The sequence below is a fragment of the Hyla sarda genome, chromosome 5 (assembly GCF_029499605.1).
Source record: "Hyla sarda isolate aHylSar1 chromosome 5, aHylSar1.hap1, whole genome shotgun sequence".
NCBI lineage: Eukaryota > Metazoa > Chordata > Amphibia > Anura > Hylidae > Hyla > Hyla sarda.
Genome location: NC_079193.1, coordinates 321913793 through 321926974, shown reverse-complemented (window position 1 = coordinate 321926974; position 13182 = coordinate 321913793). Strand labels below are relative to the sequence as shown.

Here is a 13182-nt window from a genome sequence, read left to right as displayed (position 1 = left end):
GTTTTGCAACATCTGGAGGTACGCAGGTTGAAGATCACTGTTGGGTTCAAAATCTTTTTTTTCTAGATTTTGCACCTTTAAAAGTGGGTGCATCTTATATGCCGGTGCGTCCTATAGGGCGAAAAATATGGTAAGACCGGCTTTTTACATAGATTTACAGTGCAAAATATTGTGATGAGACCCTTTAGACCTACAGCCCCTGATGAACTATTGTGTTTTCTACTGGTTTTTGCGTTGTGTGCCACAACAGAATTTGTGCCAGCATTTGCACCAAAATATAAAACACCCTGGCTTCCACACCATAATCACTGAAAAACCTGAAAAAGGGGAGTGGCTTTATGGTTTCAGACCGATTTACCATTAAAATTCCCCCAAATCATGTAAATCTATGGCTGGATGTTCTCACTAAGAAAAAGATGGTTAGATCTTTCTCCTTTTTCCCTACCTGTGTGTCCCATAGTAAATAGAATGGAATTATATAAGTCTAAAGCAAACAATACTCCTGGTAAGTCAGGGCCACAGAATCTATTGGCGAATGATAATAGCTAAGCTACTACTTTATCACCCCTTAACATAAAAGAGTACATTATTATATTATATTGGGATCAGTTGTTGATGAGCTCTAAATGAATAGATATTCACATCTTTTTATTCTCATTTTTAATGGTTTAACTATTATTTACGTGCAACCATGAACTCTTCATCAGAAGGAAGAAAATCAGCTCCCTAGGCTTTATACTTTTGTACTACCTTAAAAATGGGGGGGGATACAATTTTTTCCCTTGCTACTGTATCTTTTTGAATATTTTTTTTAATTGTACCCTACGAAATTTTATTTTAAAGGTATCTCCATCACTTTTTTGGATCGCTAAAGTTCATATTTTCTCCGTTATTGCCTCCTTAACGGACCATTCTAATAACGGATGAAAACTGATGCAAAGGGATGCCATTTAGTGACATCCATTTGCATCAGTTTTTCATCCAATAGTATCAGTCATCGGCAGACTCCCGCAGCCGGGACTATTACTACTCCTATCATGGAGCAGACTTCTTTCCATGATGGGACTAGTAGGTTTGGGAGTCTGCAGGTGGCTTGGGAGGCTACATTAGTGTTTGTACAACTACCCCCAAACATGGAACAGAGTCTGTTCTATGTTAGGGGTAGTAGTACAGGGGATAAGGGATTGATTGCACCGGGACTCACTTCTGAGACCTGATGTGATCAGCAGTTATAAAGCAGGGGAACGAACAGCATGCTCCGCTCCTCTGCGATGTATATACTACTGTGTAAACTTTCATCTTTAAATCCCCCGCTGAAAGCCCTGAATGGCCAGCACCGAGGTGCCATGCAGGGCTTCCGGCGAGGTTTTTAAACTACTACTTTGTCCCCCAAATTTATGCCCCCATACATGTTTATAATAATTCATTGACCCCAGTGTGCTTATAATAATTCATTGGCCCCAGTGTGTTCATAATAATTCATTGGCTCCAGTGTGTTTATAATAATTCATTGGCCCCAGTGTGCTTATAATAATGCATTGGCCCAAGTGTGCTTATTCCCCTTTCCCGCTGCCTGCTCCTCATCTTTTTGGAGCAGGGCAGCAGCGGGACATGTCGAGAGCCGTGGTGGTGAATGAATGAATGAAGCCGACATGTCCCGCATGTAGGCTTCATTCATTCCCCGCCGCTGCCCAACATGTCCCCCCTGCTGCCCTGCTCCTAACGTAATCAGCGCACCACCGGGACATGCCTATTCTCTGTTGCTTATCACTGCCAGGTACAGAAGAGCAGCAGAGAATAGACACATCCCGGTGGTGCGCTGATTGCTCTAGGAGCAGGGCAGCAGCGGGGACATGCCAGCTGCGGCGGCGAATGAATGAATGAAGCCTTCATGCAGGACATGTCGGCTTTATTCACTCACCGCCACTGGTTCCCAACTTGTCCCGCTGCTCCCTGCTCCAAGAAGATGAGAATAATGCAGCGGGAGGGGGAATGAGCAAACTGGGGCCAGTGCATTATTATAAACACTCTGGGGCCAATTAATTATTATAAGCACACTGGGCCCCATTAATTATTATAAACACACTGGGGCCAATGAATTATTATAAGCACACTGGGGCCAATTAATTATTATGAACATGAATGGGGGCATGAATTTGGGGGGCAAAGTAGTAGTTTAAAAACCTCGCTGGGAGCCCTGAATGGCTCCTCGGGGCCGGCCATTCAGGGCTCCCAGCAGGGGATTTAAAAATGAAAGTTTACACAGTAGCATATACATTGCAGGGGAGCGGAGCATGCCACCCGCTCCCCTGCTTTATAACTGCTGATCGCATTGGGTCTCAGAAGTGAGACCTGATGCGATCAATCCCTATTCCCAGTACTACTACCCCCAACATGGAACAGACTCTGTCCCATGACGGGGGTAGTAGTGCAAACACCAATGTAGCCTCCACAGCAGCCGGTACACTCCCGAAGCCGGGGAACTACTACTCCCTCATGGAAAGAAGTCTGTTCCATGATAAGGTAGTAGTAGTCCTGGCTGCGGGAGTCTGCCGACGGCTGATACTACCAGATGAAAAGCTGATGCAAATGGTTGCCACTAAATGGCATCGGTTTGCATCCCTTATTAGAATGGTCCATTTAGGAGGCAATAACGGAGAAAATATGAACTTTAGCGATCCAAAAAAGTGATGGAGATACCTTTTTTAATAAACTTTCGTTGGGTACCATTAAAAAAAATATTAAAAACGATACAGGAGTGATGGAAAAAATTGTATTTAATAAACATTTTTCTTTATATTATATTTATATTATAATAATGACATTTTAATAAAAAAAATTTGAATTAAAAAAACATTATATTAAGTATATAACACAGAAAGGGTACAAAGAGCACATAATACAAGGCAATGAAATAGCCAAAGTGACCGTGTGGGTCCATATATATCAAATACGATGCTCAGGACAATAAGAACCTGAATTAACATGAAAGACAAACCCAGGAAAAAGGGTAAATGAGAGACAAAGGAAGGGTACGTAGGTAAGGGAGAAGTCAGGGAGAAGGTGCACACGAGGGCAACAGCAGGGAGAATAAGAAGCCCATGAGAGCAGGGATTAGTGGAAGAGCAGAGTAGAACAGACAGAAAGGACGGGGCAGAGGGGTAAGAAGACTGAGGGGGGGGGAAGAAACAGAGTACAGGGAACTAGAGTGGAAGAGAGGGGAGGGGGAGGGGAGGGCCAGTAAGAGAAGGAGGAAGAAAACAAAAGCTACGAGTTAATACCCCAGGGGTGGGAAATTCTGAGTGGAAAGCATCCAAGAAGCAAAAGCTGGACCAGGGCAGCCAGGTAGAGATGTAATGTGTCAGATCACATGGGGAAACAGCCAGGAGTTCCTCCATCTGTTGGGTTGAGGGTACTTCAGCAACCCACTCCCCCATGGAGGGGGCTTCCAAGGAGCGCCAGTGTCGAGGAAGGACCATCTTAGCTGCTTGTGAGAGGTGGCACAAAAGCAAACGGCTATATTTAGAGGCGGCCATGGGAAGCATAAACAGCAGGACAGCACCCGGTTCACGAGGGACGTTCATAACTGTAATCTTTTTGTATAATGGAAAGGACTGAGCTCCAAAATGATGATAGGGCTGGGAAGCTCCACCAAATATGGGTCATCGTGCCTACGGCAGCACCACACCTCCGACACAAAGCAGGGACCGAGGGGTACCAGCGGTGAAGCACCGACGGCACTCGGTACCATCAAGAAAGGATTTTGGGTTTGAAGCTGGTTTCCTGGGCCTTGGTTGCTATAACCGTCTAGTGAGTTGATGATGATAGAGACATCAGGACCATTGCTCAGGAGAATATTGACAGCCCAGCTCGGCCTCCCAGGCTGCACAGTAGGAATGGAGGGCTTGCAACCTAGGGGAGAGCAGGAGAGCATATAACAGAGAGATGGAGTGCCGAGGGCAGGACAAGGCCATGCAAAGATGCTCAAAGGGGGCAAGCGATCATGGAGAGGGTGTCGCGGAGGGAGGAGTGAAAATGTTTCAATTGGATATATTCAAACAACGCCCGTCTGGAGACCGGCCAAGACTCCCGAAGAGCCTCTAGGGGCTTGATGACTCCTCCATCGAGAACATGACAAAGGTGCATGGGGCGCAAGAGAGAGACGCCTAGGAAACTACCCTCCGAGGACCTGCTAGGGGTAAAATCCGGGTGGTTGGTAATGGGAACAAGAGGGCCAAAGCAGTCCACCAGGGAGCCACCACTGCCCGCAGTGTGTATGGATGTGACGGTGTGTTTTGTGGAGAAGGACAGAGGTAAAGAGTCTAGGAGCGAAGGTGACCAGGTCCAGGGGAGCGTGGAAACAGATTGGGGACAGAGGGCTTGGGCAAGTTTAACCCAAAGTTTGTGATCAGGGTTGTGGAACCAGTCCAAAACCCTTGCATGGTCGTGTAGCGGTCAGAGGAGTAGGGGACCGCAGTGCAGGATTCAAGTACGGTACAGCAGACAATGATGCTAAAGCAGAAACCGGTTTTATTAACCAACTGGGTATAATGGCCGGAGAATGATGTTAACAGAAATAACAGATTACATAGGTTTACAGCAAAGTTAACTGAACGTGATACATAAAATGGCGCTCCCGCCAACACACACACAGAAATACAGGCTACTCTACTATATGATCCTATATGATTCCCGCTAACCAGTACACGTTGCTGCAACGTTCTAAGGGAACCTGCTCTATGCCCTACCACAGGTCAGCACCGGTGCACACTCACAGTTCTGTAGGTACAGCTGCTTTATCTCCGTCTGTGATGGTGGTTGCAGTCAGGTCTCTGGGTCTCTCCCTTGCTGTCTACAGCTGCAGTCTCTTATGCATTGGTCTGGGTTTCTTTGCTGGTTGCTTATCTTGTTCTGTCACTTGGAGGTCACTGCAGTCTGGTCCCTTGCTCGGTAACTTGCTTGTTCTGGGATGTTCTCCTCTTGCGCTGGTTCTCAGCTGCAGTCTGTAGCATCACAGTTCAGCTCTGTCTCCTCTGGCAGGATCCTGTTGCTCAGTCCCTGGATTACACAGTCTATATGCCCTTTCAAGGCCACTTTGTACAGTCTCTTTCCTCAGCTCTGCACAGCCATAGAGAGCCGAACACCACACAGTGCCAGGGACTTCCTGCTCCTCCTCCTCTCCAGAAAGATCTCTTCTCTTAAAGCAACAACAACTGTGTCTTATTCTCACTTACAACAACAATGACAGCTTGTGGCTGAAAGATACATTACAGTCTGTGGGACCTTCTCAATAGAAGTACCGTGTACTGGAGTTTAATCATTCAAGGGGCTGACCCCCTACAGGCGCATGCCAGATAATAGAGCCGGCCGTCAGGGAGCCCCACCCCTCCAGAGAGTCTATGTTGGGTCAGCAGAAGTCTATTGATCTTGGGAAGTGGGAGAACGACCACACAAAAGAGAAATTTTAATAAATTTTTAAACAGTGATCAATTTATTTGAGCAGGCAGGGCACAAAAAATGTAGCTGACAATAATAAAAATGTAGTGTGCGTGTTTTTCACTTTAATGTTTTATTCCATTTTTTAGGTAGTACTACTACTCCTAGCATGGAACTCACTGTACCTGTACTAATTGACAGATCGCCCGTGTCACTTCTGACACCCGTAGCAACCCTCCTGTGTAATGTATAGATGCGGCCGGCCGCTCTTCTCTGATCCCCTGCACTGCTGTATATGAGGTGATTGGCCAGATGGTTCCAGCCACTCACACCACTTGGCGGGAAATATGAATTATAGGTATATATACATCCTATACTACAGTGGGACCAGAGAAGAGTGGCCGGCCTCCCGCATCTATACATTATACAGGACGATCGCATCAGGTGTCAGAAGTGACACTCGCTGAGATCTGTCTATTAACCCCTTAAGGACTGAGCCCTTTTTCACCTTAAGGACTCAGCCATTTTTTGCAATTCTGACCACTGTCACTTTAAACATTTATAACTCTGGAATGCTTTTAGTTATCAATCTGATTCCGAGATAGTTTTTTCGTGACATATTCTACTTTAACTTAGTGGTAAAATTTTGTGGTAACTTGCATCCTTTCTTGGTGAAAAATCCCAAAATTTGATGAAAAATTTGAAAATTTTGCATTTTTCTAACTATGAAGCTCTCTGCTTGTAAGGAAAATGGATATTCAAAATAATTTTTTTTTATTCACATATACAATATGTCTACTTTATGTTTACATCATAAAATTGATGAGTTTTTACTTTTGGAAGACACCAGAGGGCTTCAAAGTTCCGCAGCAATTTTCCAATTTTTCACAAAATTTTGAAACTCGCTTTTTTTCAGGGACCAGTTCAGGTTTGAAGTGGATTTGAAGGGCCTTCATATTAGAAATACCCCATAAAAGACCCCATTATAAAAACTGCACCCCCCAAAGTATTCAAAATGACATTCAGTCAGCGTTTTAACCCTTTAGGTGTTTCACAGGAATAGCAGCAAAGTGAAGGAGAAAATTCACAATCTTCATTTTTTACACTCGCATGTTTTTGTAGACCCAATTTTTGAATTTTTGCAAGGGGTAAAAAGGAGAAAATTTTTACTTGTATTTGAAACCCAATTTCTCTCGAGTAAGCACATACCTCATATGTCTATGTAAAGTGTTCGGCGGGCGCAGTAGAGGGCTCAGAAGGGAAGGAGCGACAAATGGTTTTTGGGGGGCATGTCACATTTAGGAAGCCCCTATGGTGCCAGAACAGCAAAAAAAAACACATGGCATAGCATTTTGGAAACTAGACCCCTCGGGGAACATAACAAGGGGTAAAGTAAACCTTAATACCCCACAGGTGATTCACAACTTTTGCATACGTAAAAAAATAAATAAATAAATCCGTAAAATGCTTGGTTTCCCAAAAGTTTTACATTTTTAAAAAGGGTAATAGCAGAAAATACCCCCAAAATTTGAAGCCCAATTGCTCCCAATTCAGAAAACACCCCATATGGGGGTGAAAAGTGCTCTGCTGGCGCACTACAGGTCTCAGAAGAGAAGGAGTCACATTTGGCTTTTTTGAAGGAAATTTTGCTCTGGGGGCATGCCGCATTTAGGAAGCCCCTATGGTGCCAGGACAGCAAAAAAAAACACATGGCATACCATTTTGCAAACTAGACCCCTTGGGGAACGTAAAAAGGGGTAAAGTGAACCTTAATACCCCAAAGGGGTTTCACAACTTTTGCATATGTAAAAAAAAATAAAAAATGTACCTAAAATGCTTGGTTTCCCAAAAAAATAACATTTTTTCAAAGGGTTAAAGCAGATAATACCCCCCAAAATTTGAAGCCCAATTTCTCCCGATTCAGAAAACACCCCATATGGGGGTGAAAAGTGCTCTGCTGGCGCACTACAGGTCTCAGAAGAGAAGGAGTCACATTTGGCTTTTTTGAAGGAAATTTTGCTCTGGGGGCATGCCGCATTTAGGAAGCCCCTATGGTGCCAGGACAGCAAAAAAAAACACATGGCATACCATTTTGGAAACTAGACCCCTTGGGGAACGTAAAAAGGGGTAAAGTGAACCTTAATACCCCAAAGGGGTTTCACAACTTTTGCATATGTAAAAAAAAATAAAAAATTTACCTAAAATGCTTGGTTTCCCAAAAAATTTACATTTTTACAAAGGGTTAAAGCAGATAATACCCCCCAAAATTTGAAGCCCAATTTCTCCCGATTCAGAAAACACCCCATATGGGGGTGAAAAGTGCTCTGCTGGCGCACTACAGGTCTCAGAAGAGAAGGAGTCACATTTGGCTTTTTTGAAGGAAATTTTGCTCTGGGGGCATGCCGCATTTAGGAAGCCCCTATGGTGCCAGGACAGCAAAAAAAAACACATGGCATACCATTTTGGAAACTAGACCCCTTGGGGAACGTAACAAGGGGTAAAGTGAACCTTAATACCCCACAGGGGTTTCACAACTTTTGCATATGTAAAAAAAATAAAAATGTACCTAAAATGCTTGGTTTCCCAAAAAATTTACATTTTTACAAAGGGTTAAAGCAGAAAATACCCCCCAAAATTTGAAGCCCAATTTCTCCCGATTCAGAAAACGCCCCATGTGGGGGTGAAAAGTGCTCTGCTGGCACACTACAGGTCTCAGAAGAGAAGGAGTCACATTTGGCTTTTTGAAAGCAAATTTCGCTCTGGGGGCATGCCGCATTTAGGAAGCCCCTATGGTGCCAGGACAGCAAAAAAAAAAAAACACATGGCATACTATTTTGGAAACTAGACCCCTCGGGGAACGTAACAAGGGGTTAAGTGAACCTTAATACCCCAAAGGTGTTTCACGACTTTTGCATATGTAAAAAAAATTATTTTTTTTTTACCTAAAATGCCTCTTTTCCCAAAAATTTTACATTTTTAAAAAGGGTAAAATAGAAAATACCCCCCAAAATTTGTAACACAATTTCTCCCGAGTACGGCGATACCCCATATGTGACCCTAAACTGTTGCCTTGAAATACGACAGGGCTCCAAAGTGAGAGCGCCATGCGCATTTGAAGCCTAAATTAGGGACTTGCATAGGGGAGGATATAGGGGTATTCTACGCCAGTGATTCCCAAACAGGGTGCCTCCAGCTGTTGTAAAACTCCCAGCATGCCTGGACAGTCAGTGGCTATCTGGCAATACTGGGAGTAGTTGTTTTGCAACAGCTGGAGGCTCCGTTTTGGAAACAGTGGCGTACCAAACGTTTTTCATTTTTATTGGGGAGGGGGGCTGTGTAGGGGTATGTGTATATGTAGTGATTTTTACTTTTTATTTTATTGTGTGTTAGTGTAGTGTAGTGTTTTTAGGGTACAGTCACACGGGCGGGGGTTCACAGTAGTTTTACGCTGGCATTTTGAGCCGCAGCTCAAACTTGCAGCCGGATACTTACTGTAATCCTCCGCCCATGTGAGTGTACCCTGTACGTTCACATTGAGGGGGGGGGGAAATCCAGCTGTTGCAAAACTACAACTCCCAGCATGTACGGTCCATCAGTGCATGCTGGGAGTTGTAGTTTTGCAACCGCTGGAGGCTCCGTTTTGGAAACAGTGGCGTACCAGACGTTTTTCATTTTTATTGGGGAGGGGAGGGGGGTTGTATAGGGGTATGTGTATACGTAGTGTTTTTTACTTTTTATTGTGTGTTAGTGTAGTGTTTTTAGGGTACAGTCGCACGGGCGGGGGGTTCACAGTAGTTTCTCGCTGGCAGTTTGAGCTGCGACAGAAAATTTGCCGCAGCTCAAACTTGCAGCCGGATACTTGCTGTAATCCTCCGCCCATGTGAATGTACCCTGTACGTTCACATTGGGGGGGGGGGGGAACATCCAGCTGTTGCAAAACTACAACTCCCAGCATGTACGGTCTATCAGTGCATGCTGGGAGTTGTAGTTTTGCAACAGCTGGAGGCACACTGGTTGTGAAACACCGAGTTTGGTAACAAACTCAGTGTTTTGCAACCAGTGTGCCTTCAGCTGTTGCAAAAGCTACAACCCCCAGCATGTACGGACAGCGGAAGGGCATGCTGGGTCTTGTAGTTATGCAACAGCCGGAGGCATACTACATTGGCTGGGGATGCTGGGGACTGTAGTTATGCAACAGCTGGAGACACACTGGTTTGCTACATAACTCAGTGTGCCTTCAGCTGTTGCAAAACTACAACTCCCAGCAGTCACCGACAGCCAACGGGCATGCTGGGAGTTGTAGTTATGCAACCAGCAGATGCACTACTACAACTCCCAGCATGCACTTTAGCTGTTGGTGCAAGCTGGGAGTTGTAGTTACACAACAGCTGAAGGTACACTTTTCCATAGAAAAAATGTGCCTCCAGCTGTTGCAAAACTACAAGTCCCAGCATGCCCATAAGGGCATGCTGGGAGTTGTGGTGGTCTGCCACCTGCTGTTGCATAACTACAGCTCCCAGCATGCCCTTTTTGCATGCTGGGAGCTGTTGCTAAGCAACAGCAGGAGGCTGTCACTCACCTCCAACGATCCTCGCCGCACAGGTCAGTCCCTCGTCGTCTCCGCCGCGGTCGTCGCTCCTGGGGCCCCGATCCCAACATTGACGCCGGGGATCGGGGTCCCCAGCACCCGGGGTGCACGTCCCGCACCCGCTCACGTCCCCCGGAAGAGGGTCGGAGCGGGTTGCGGGAGTGACACCCGCAGCAGGCGCCCTGATTGGTCGGCCGGTAATCCCCCCGACGAATCAGGGCGATCGTGAGGTGGCACCAGTGCCACCTCACCCCTGCAGGCTCTGGCTGTTCAGCTGAACAGCCTGTAATTCCGGGTCACCGGGTCACTGGAGACCCGATTGACCTGGAATCTGCCGCAGATCGCTGGACTGAATTGTCCAGCGATCTGCGACCATCGCCGACATGGGGGGGCATAATGACCCCCCTGGGCGATATGCCCCGATGCCTGCTGAACGATTTCAGCAGGCATCGGGCACCGACTCCCCTCCGGCTAGCGGCGGGGGGCCAGGATTTGACAGGACGTACTCAAACGTCCTGAGTCCTTAAGGACTCGGAAAAGGGGCCGTTTGAGTACGTCCTGCGTCCTTAAGGGGTTAATGCAGGTATTACAGCTCGCAGCATGGAGAAGAGTGTGCTCCATGTTGGGAGCAGTAGCACCTGCAGTTGAGGACAGATCACAGCAGGTATCACTCCTGACACCCAATGCGATTGTCCTGTCTGTTGCAGAGATGCGAGCGCAGAAGAACCCCCTTCGCATCTATACATTATACAGGAAGATCGCAGGGGTGTCATTAATGAAGAAATTCATTATTTAGAATCGTGTCGAAGTTCGGATTCGGTCAGAATCTAATTTTTTATGAAATTTGGAACAAATTTGACTTCGTCAGATACGATTCGCTCATCTCTGCACATATATATAGATATAGATATATAAAGCAGAGAAATGGAATAGCGTGTTGTGAATGCATGCATAGTCTAATCTAATCCATATGTTTCTATAGACAGGGCAAGAAACATTAAGAAGAAACCACACAACAATGAAAAGATTTAAAGCAAAGTTTCTTGCACCTCCAAAACAAAGTAAGTTTCAACATTCTTTTGGTGTTACTGACAAAATGACAATCATAGTATTACTATACAAAGAGTATAAAAGTATATATAGCAGCTAAGTCACACTAGATTTTCATGACTACATTACATTTTTGACTCACTCGTTCACTAACATTGAGGGTACGTTCTAAGGTTACAGCTGTAGCAAATGGCGGCAAACGTACCATATCCTAAAGCAGTGGTCTTCAAACTGTGGACCTCCACATGCTGCAAAACTACAACTCCCAGCATACCCGGACAGCCAATGGCTGTCCGGGCATGCTTGGAGTTGAAGTTTTGCCTCATCTGGAGAACTACAGTGTGGAAACTCCTGCCCTCAAAGGAATATTTGGAGATTAATGGTTCTTTAAATGAAAGAAAGAGGCAGCAAAGTTAGTCTAGTTACTAATACCTTACTAACTACTAACCTATGTAGCTGGTATGAAATTAATTTGTTTTTTTTTCCCCCCGTAAGTTCATTTTCTGCAGCATATAAAATGAGTGTTGTCTAGGACAGGGGCGTACCTAGAGCATTTGGCACCTGGGGCGGACCCTTTGTTTGCCCCCCCCCCTTAATTACACCCCCCTCCCCCCCTTTATTTACCCCCTCCCCCCTTTATTTACCCCCTTCCCCCCCCCCTTAATTACACCCCTTCCCAGGAGCAGACTGACAACACTCAGGGCCCACGGAACAAAAAAAAGCAAGGGCCCCTACTAGGCTCTGCAGCTCGTCAATCTTCTGCCACGCCCCTATTCCACCTAAATCCCACACACAATAAACTAAAATTGATATATATCAGAAACACTTTAACATAGGTAAATTTCCATGACCTATGTAATAATACTGGTATACAAGGAGTAAATATATACCACCACACAATAACTGGATAATACCGCCATACTGTACTGAATAAAACCACCATACACAGACCAGTATACTATACAGGATCTATATAAGTGATTATATACAGGACCATATGGCGGTAGATATCAGCTGTACACAGGATGGGGGAGATTTATCAAAACCTGTGCAGAGGAAGAGTGGTGCAGTTGCCCTTAGCAACCAATCACATTGCTTCTTTCATTTTCCCCAGGCCTCTAAAGAGGCCTGTGGAAAATGAAAGAAGCAATGTGATTGGTTGCTATGAGCAACTACACCACTCTTCCTCTGCACAGGTTTTGATAAATCTCCCCAGATGTGTATACCATATAAGTGATTACAGTTACATTTTGGGACTCACAATTACGTCTTTTCTGATCAGCGGCGTCCTCTTTCCTTTTCGTCTCCGTCCGGATAAGACCGCCATGTCTCTGCATTTTTCCAGTGCTGTCCCCTCCTCTACACAATCTTTCCATCTATAGGCCCACAAACTGTAATAATGCCCTCCTTGGTGTCCTGCACAGTAAACGGGCAGGTAGGTAGGTAGTCAGGTAAATAGGTAACTAGGTAGGTAGATCAGGAAGCCAGATATGTAGGTAGGTGACAAGTTAGGTAGGTAGGGGGCTAGCTAGGTAGGCAGCCATGTATGAAGGCCAGGTATGTACATAGTTAGATAGCTGGGTATGTAGGTAAGTAGTTAGGCATCCAGGTATAAAGTTAGTTAGCCCCCCTTCCCTGTAGGTATAGGCAGCAGAGTTAAACCCCCTTCCCAATAGGTATAGGAACAGAGTTAACCCCCTTTCTCCTTAGGTATAGGCAGCAGAGTCCCCCCGCCCCCTTTCCCCGTAGGTATAGGCAGAGTTAAAAAAAAAACCTCCCCCCGTTTCCCATAGGTATAGGCAGAGTTAAACCCATTTTTTCCCATAGGTATAGGCAGATTCCCCCCCCCCTTCCCAATTGGTATAGGCAGAGTTACCCCCCTCTTCCCCATTGGTATAGGCAGAGTTACCCCCCTCTTCCCCATTGGTATAGGCAGTTTCCCCCCCCCCTTTCCTCCCCTTTCCCCATAGGTATAGGCAGAGTTACCTCCCCCCCCCCTCTTTCCCATAGGTAAAAGCAGGTACACCCCCCTTCTTTCCCATAGGTATATGCAGTTACACCCCCCTCTTTCCCATAGGTATATGCAGTTACATCCCCCCTCATTTCCA

General features: G+C 45.7%; 1 protein-coding gene across 8 annotated transcripts in view; it reads left to right on the top strand.

The window, feature by feature from the left end:
• The window catches only part of CNGB3 (cyclic nucleotide gated channel subunit beta 3), a 385692-nt gene that overhangs the window by 124438 nt on the left and 248072 nt on the right, over positions 1 to 13182 (top strand). For 7 of the 8 annotated variants that reach the window (XM_056522291.1, XM_056522294.1, XM_056522292.1 and 4 more), the window contains exon 2: positions 11007 to 11085. In XM_056522291.1, the coding sequence (XP_056378266.1) occupies positions 11007 to 11085 (79 nt within the window). Of the gene's footprint in view, positions 1 to 11006; positions 11086 to 12458; positions 12514 to 13182 lie in introns of those variants that run through there. The other variant, XM_056522295.1, reaches the window with a different exon arrangement.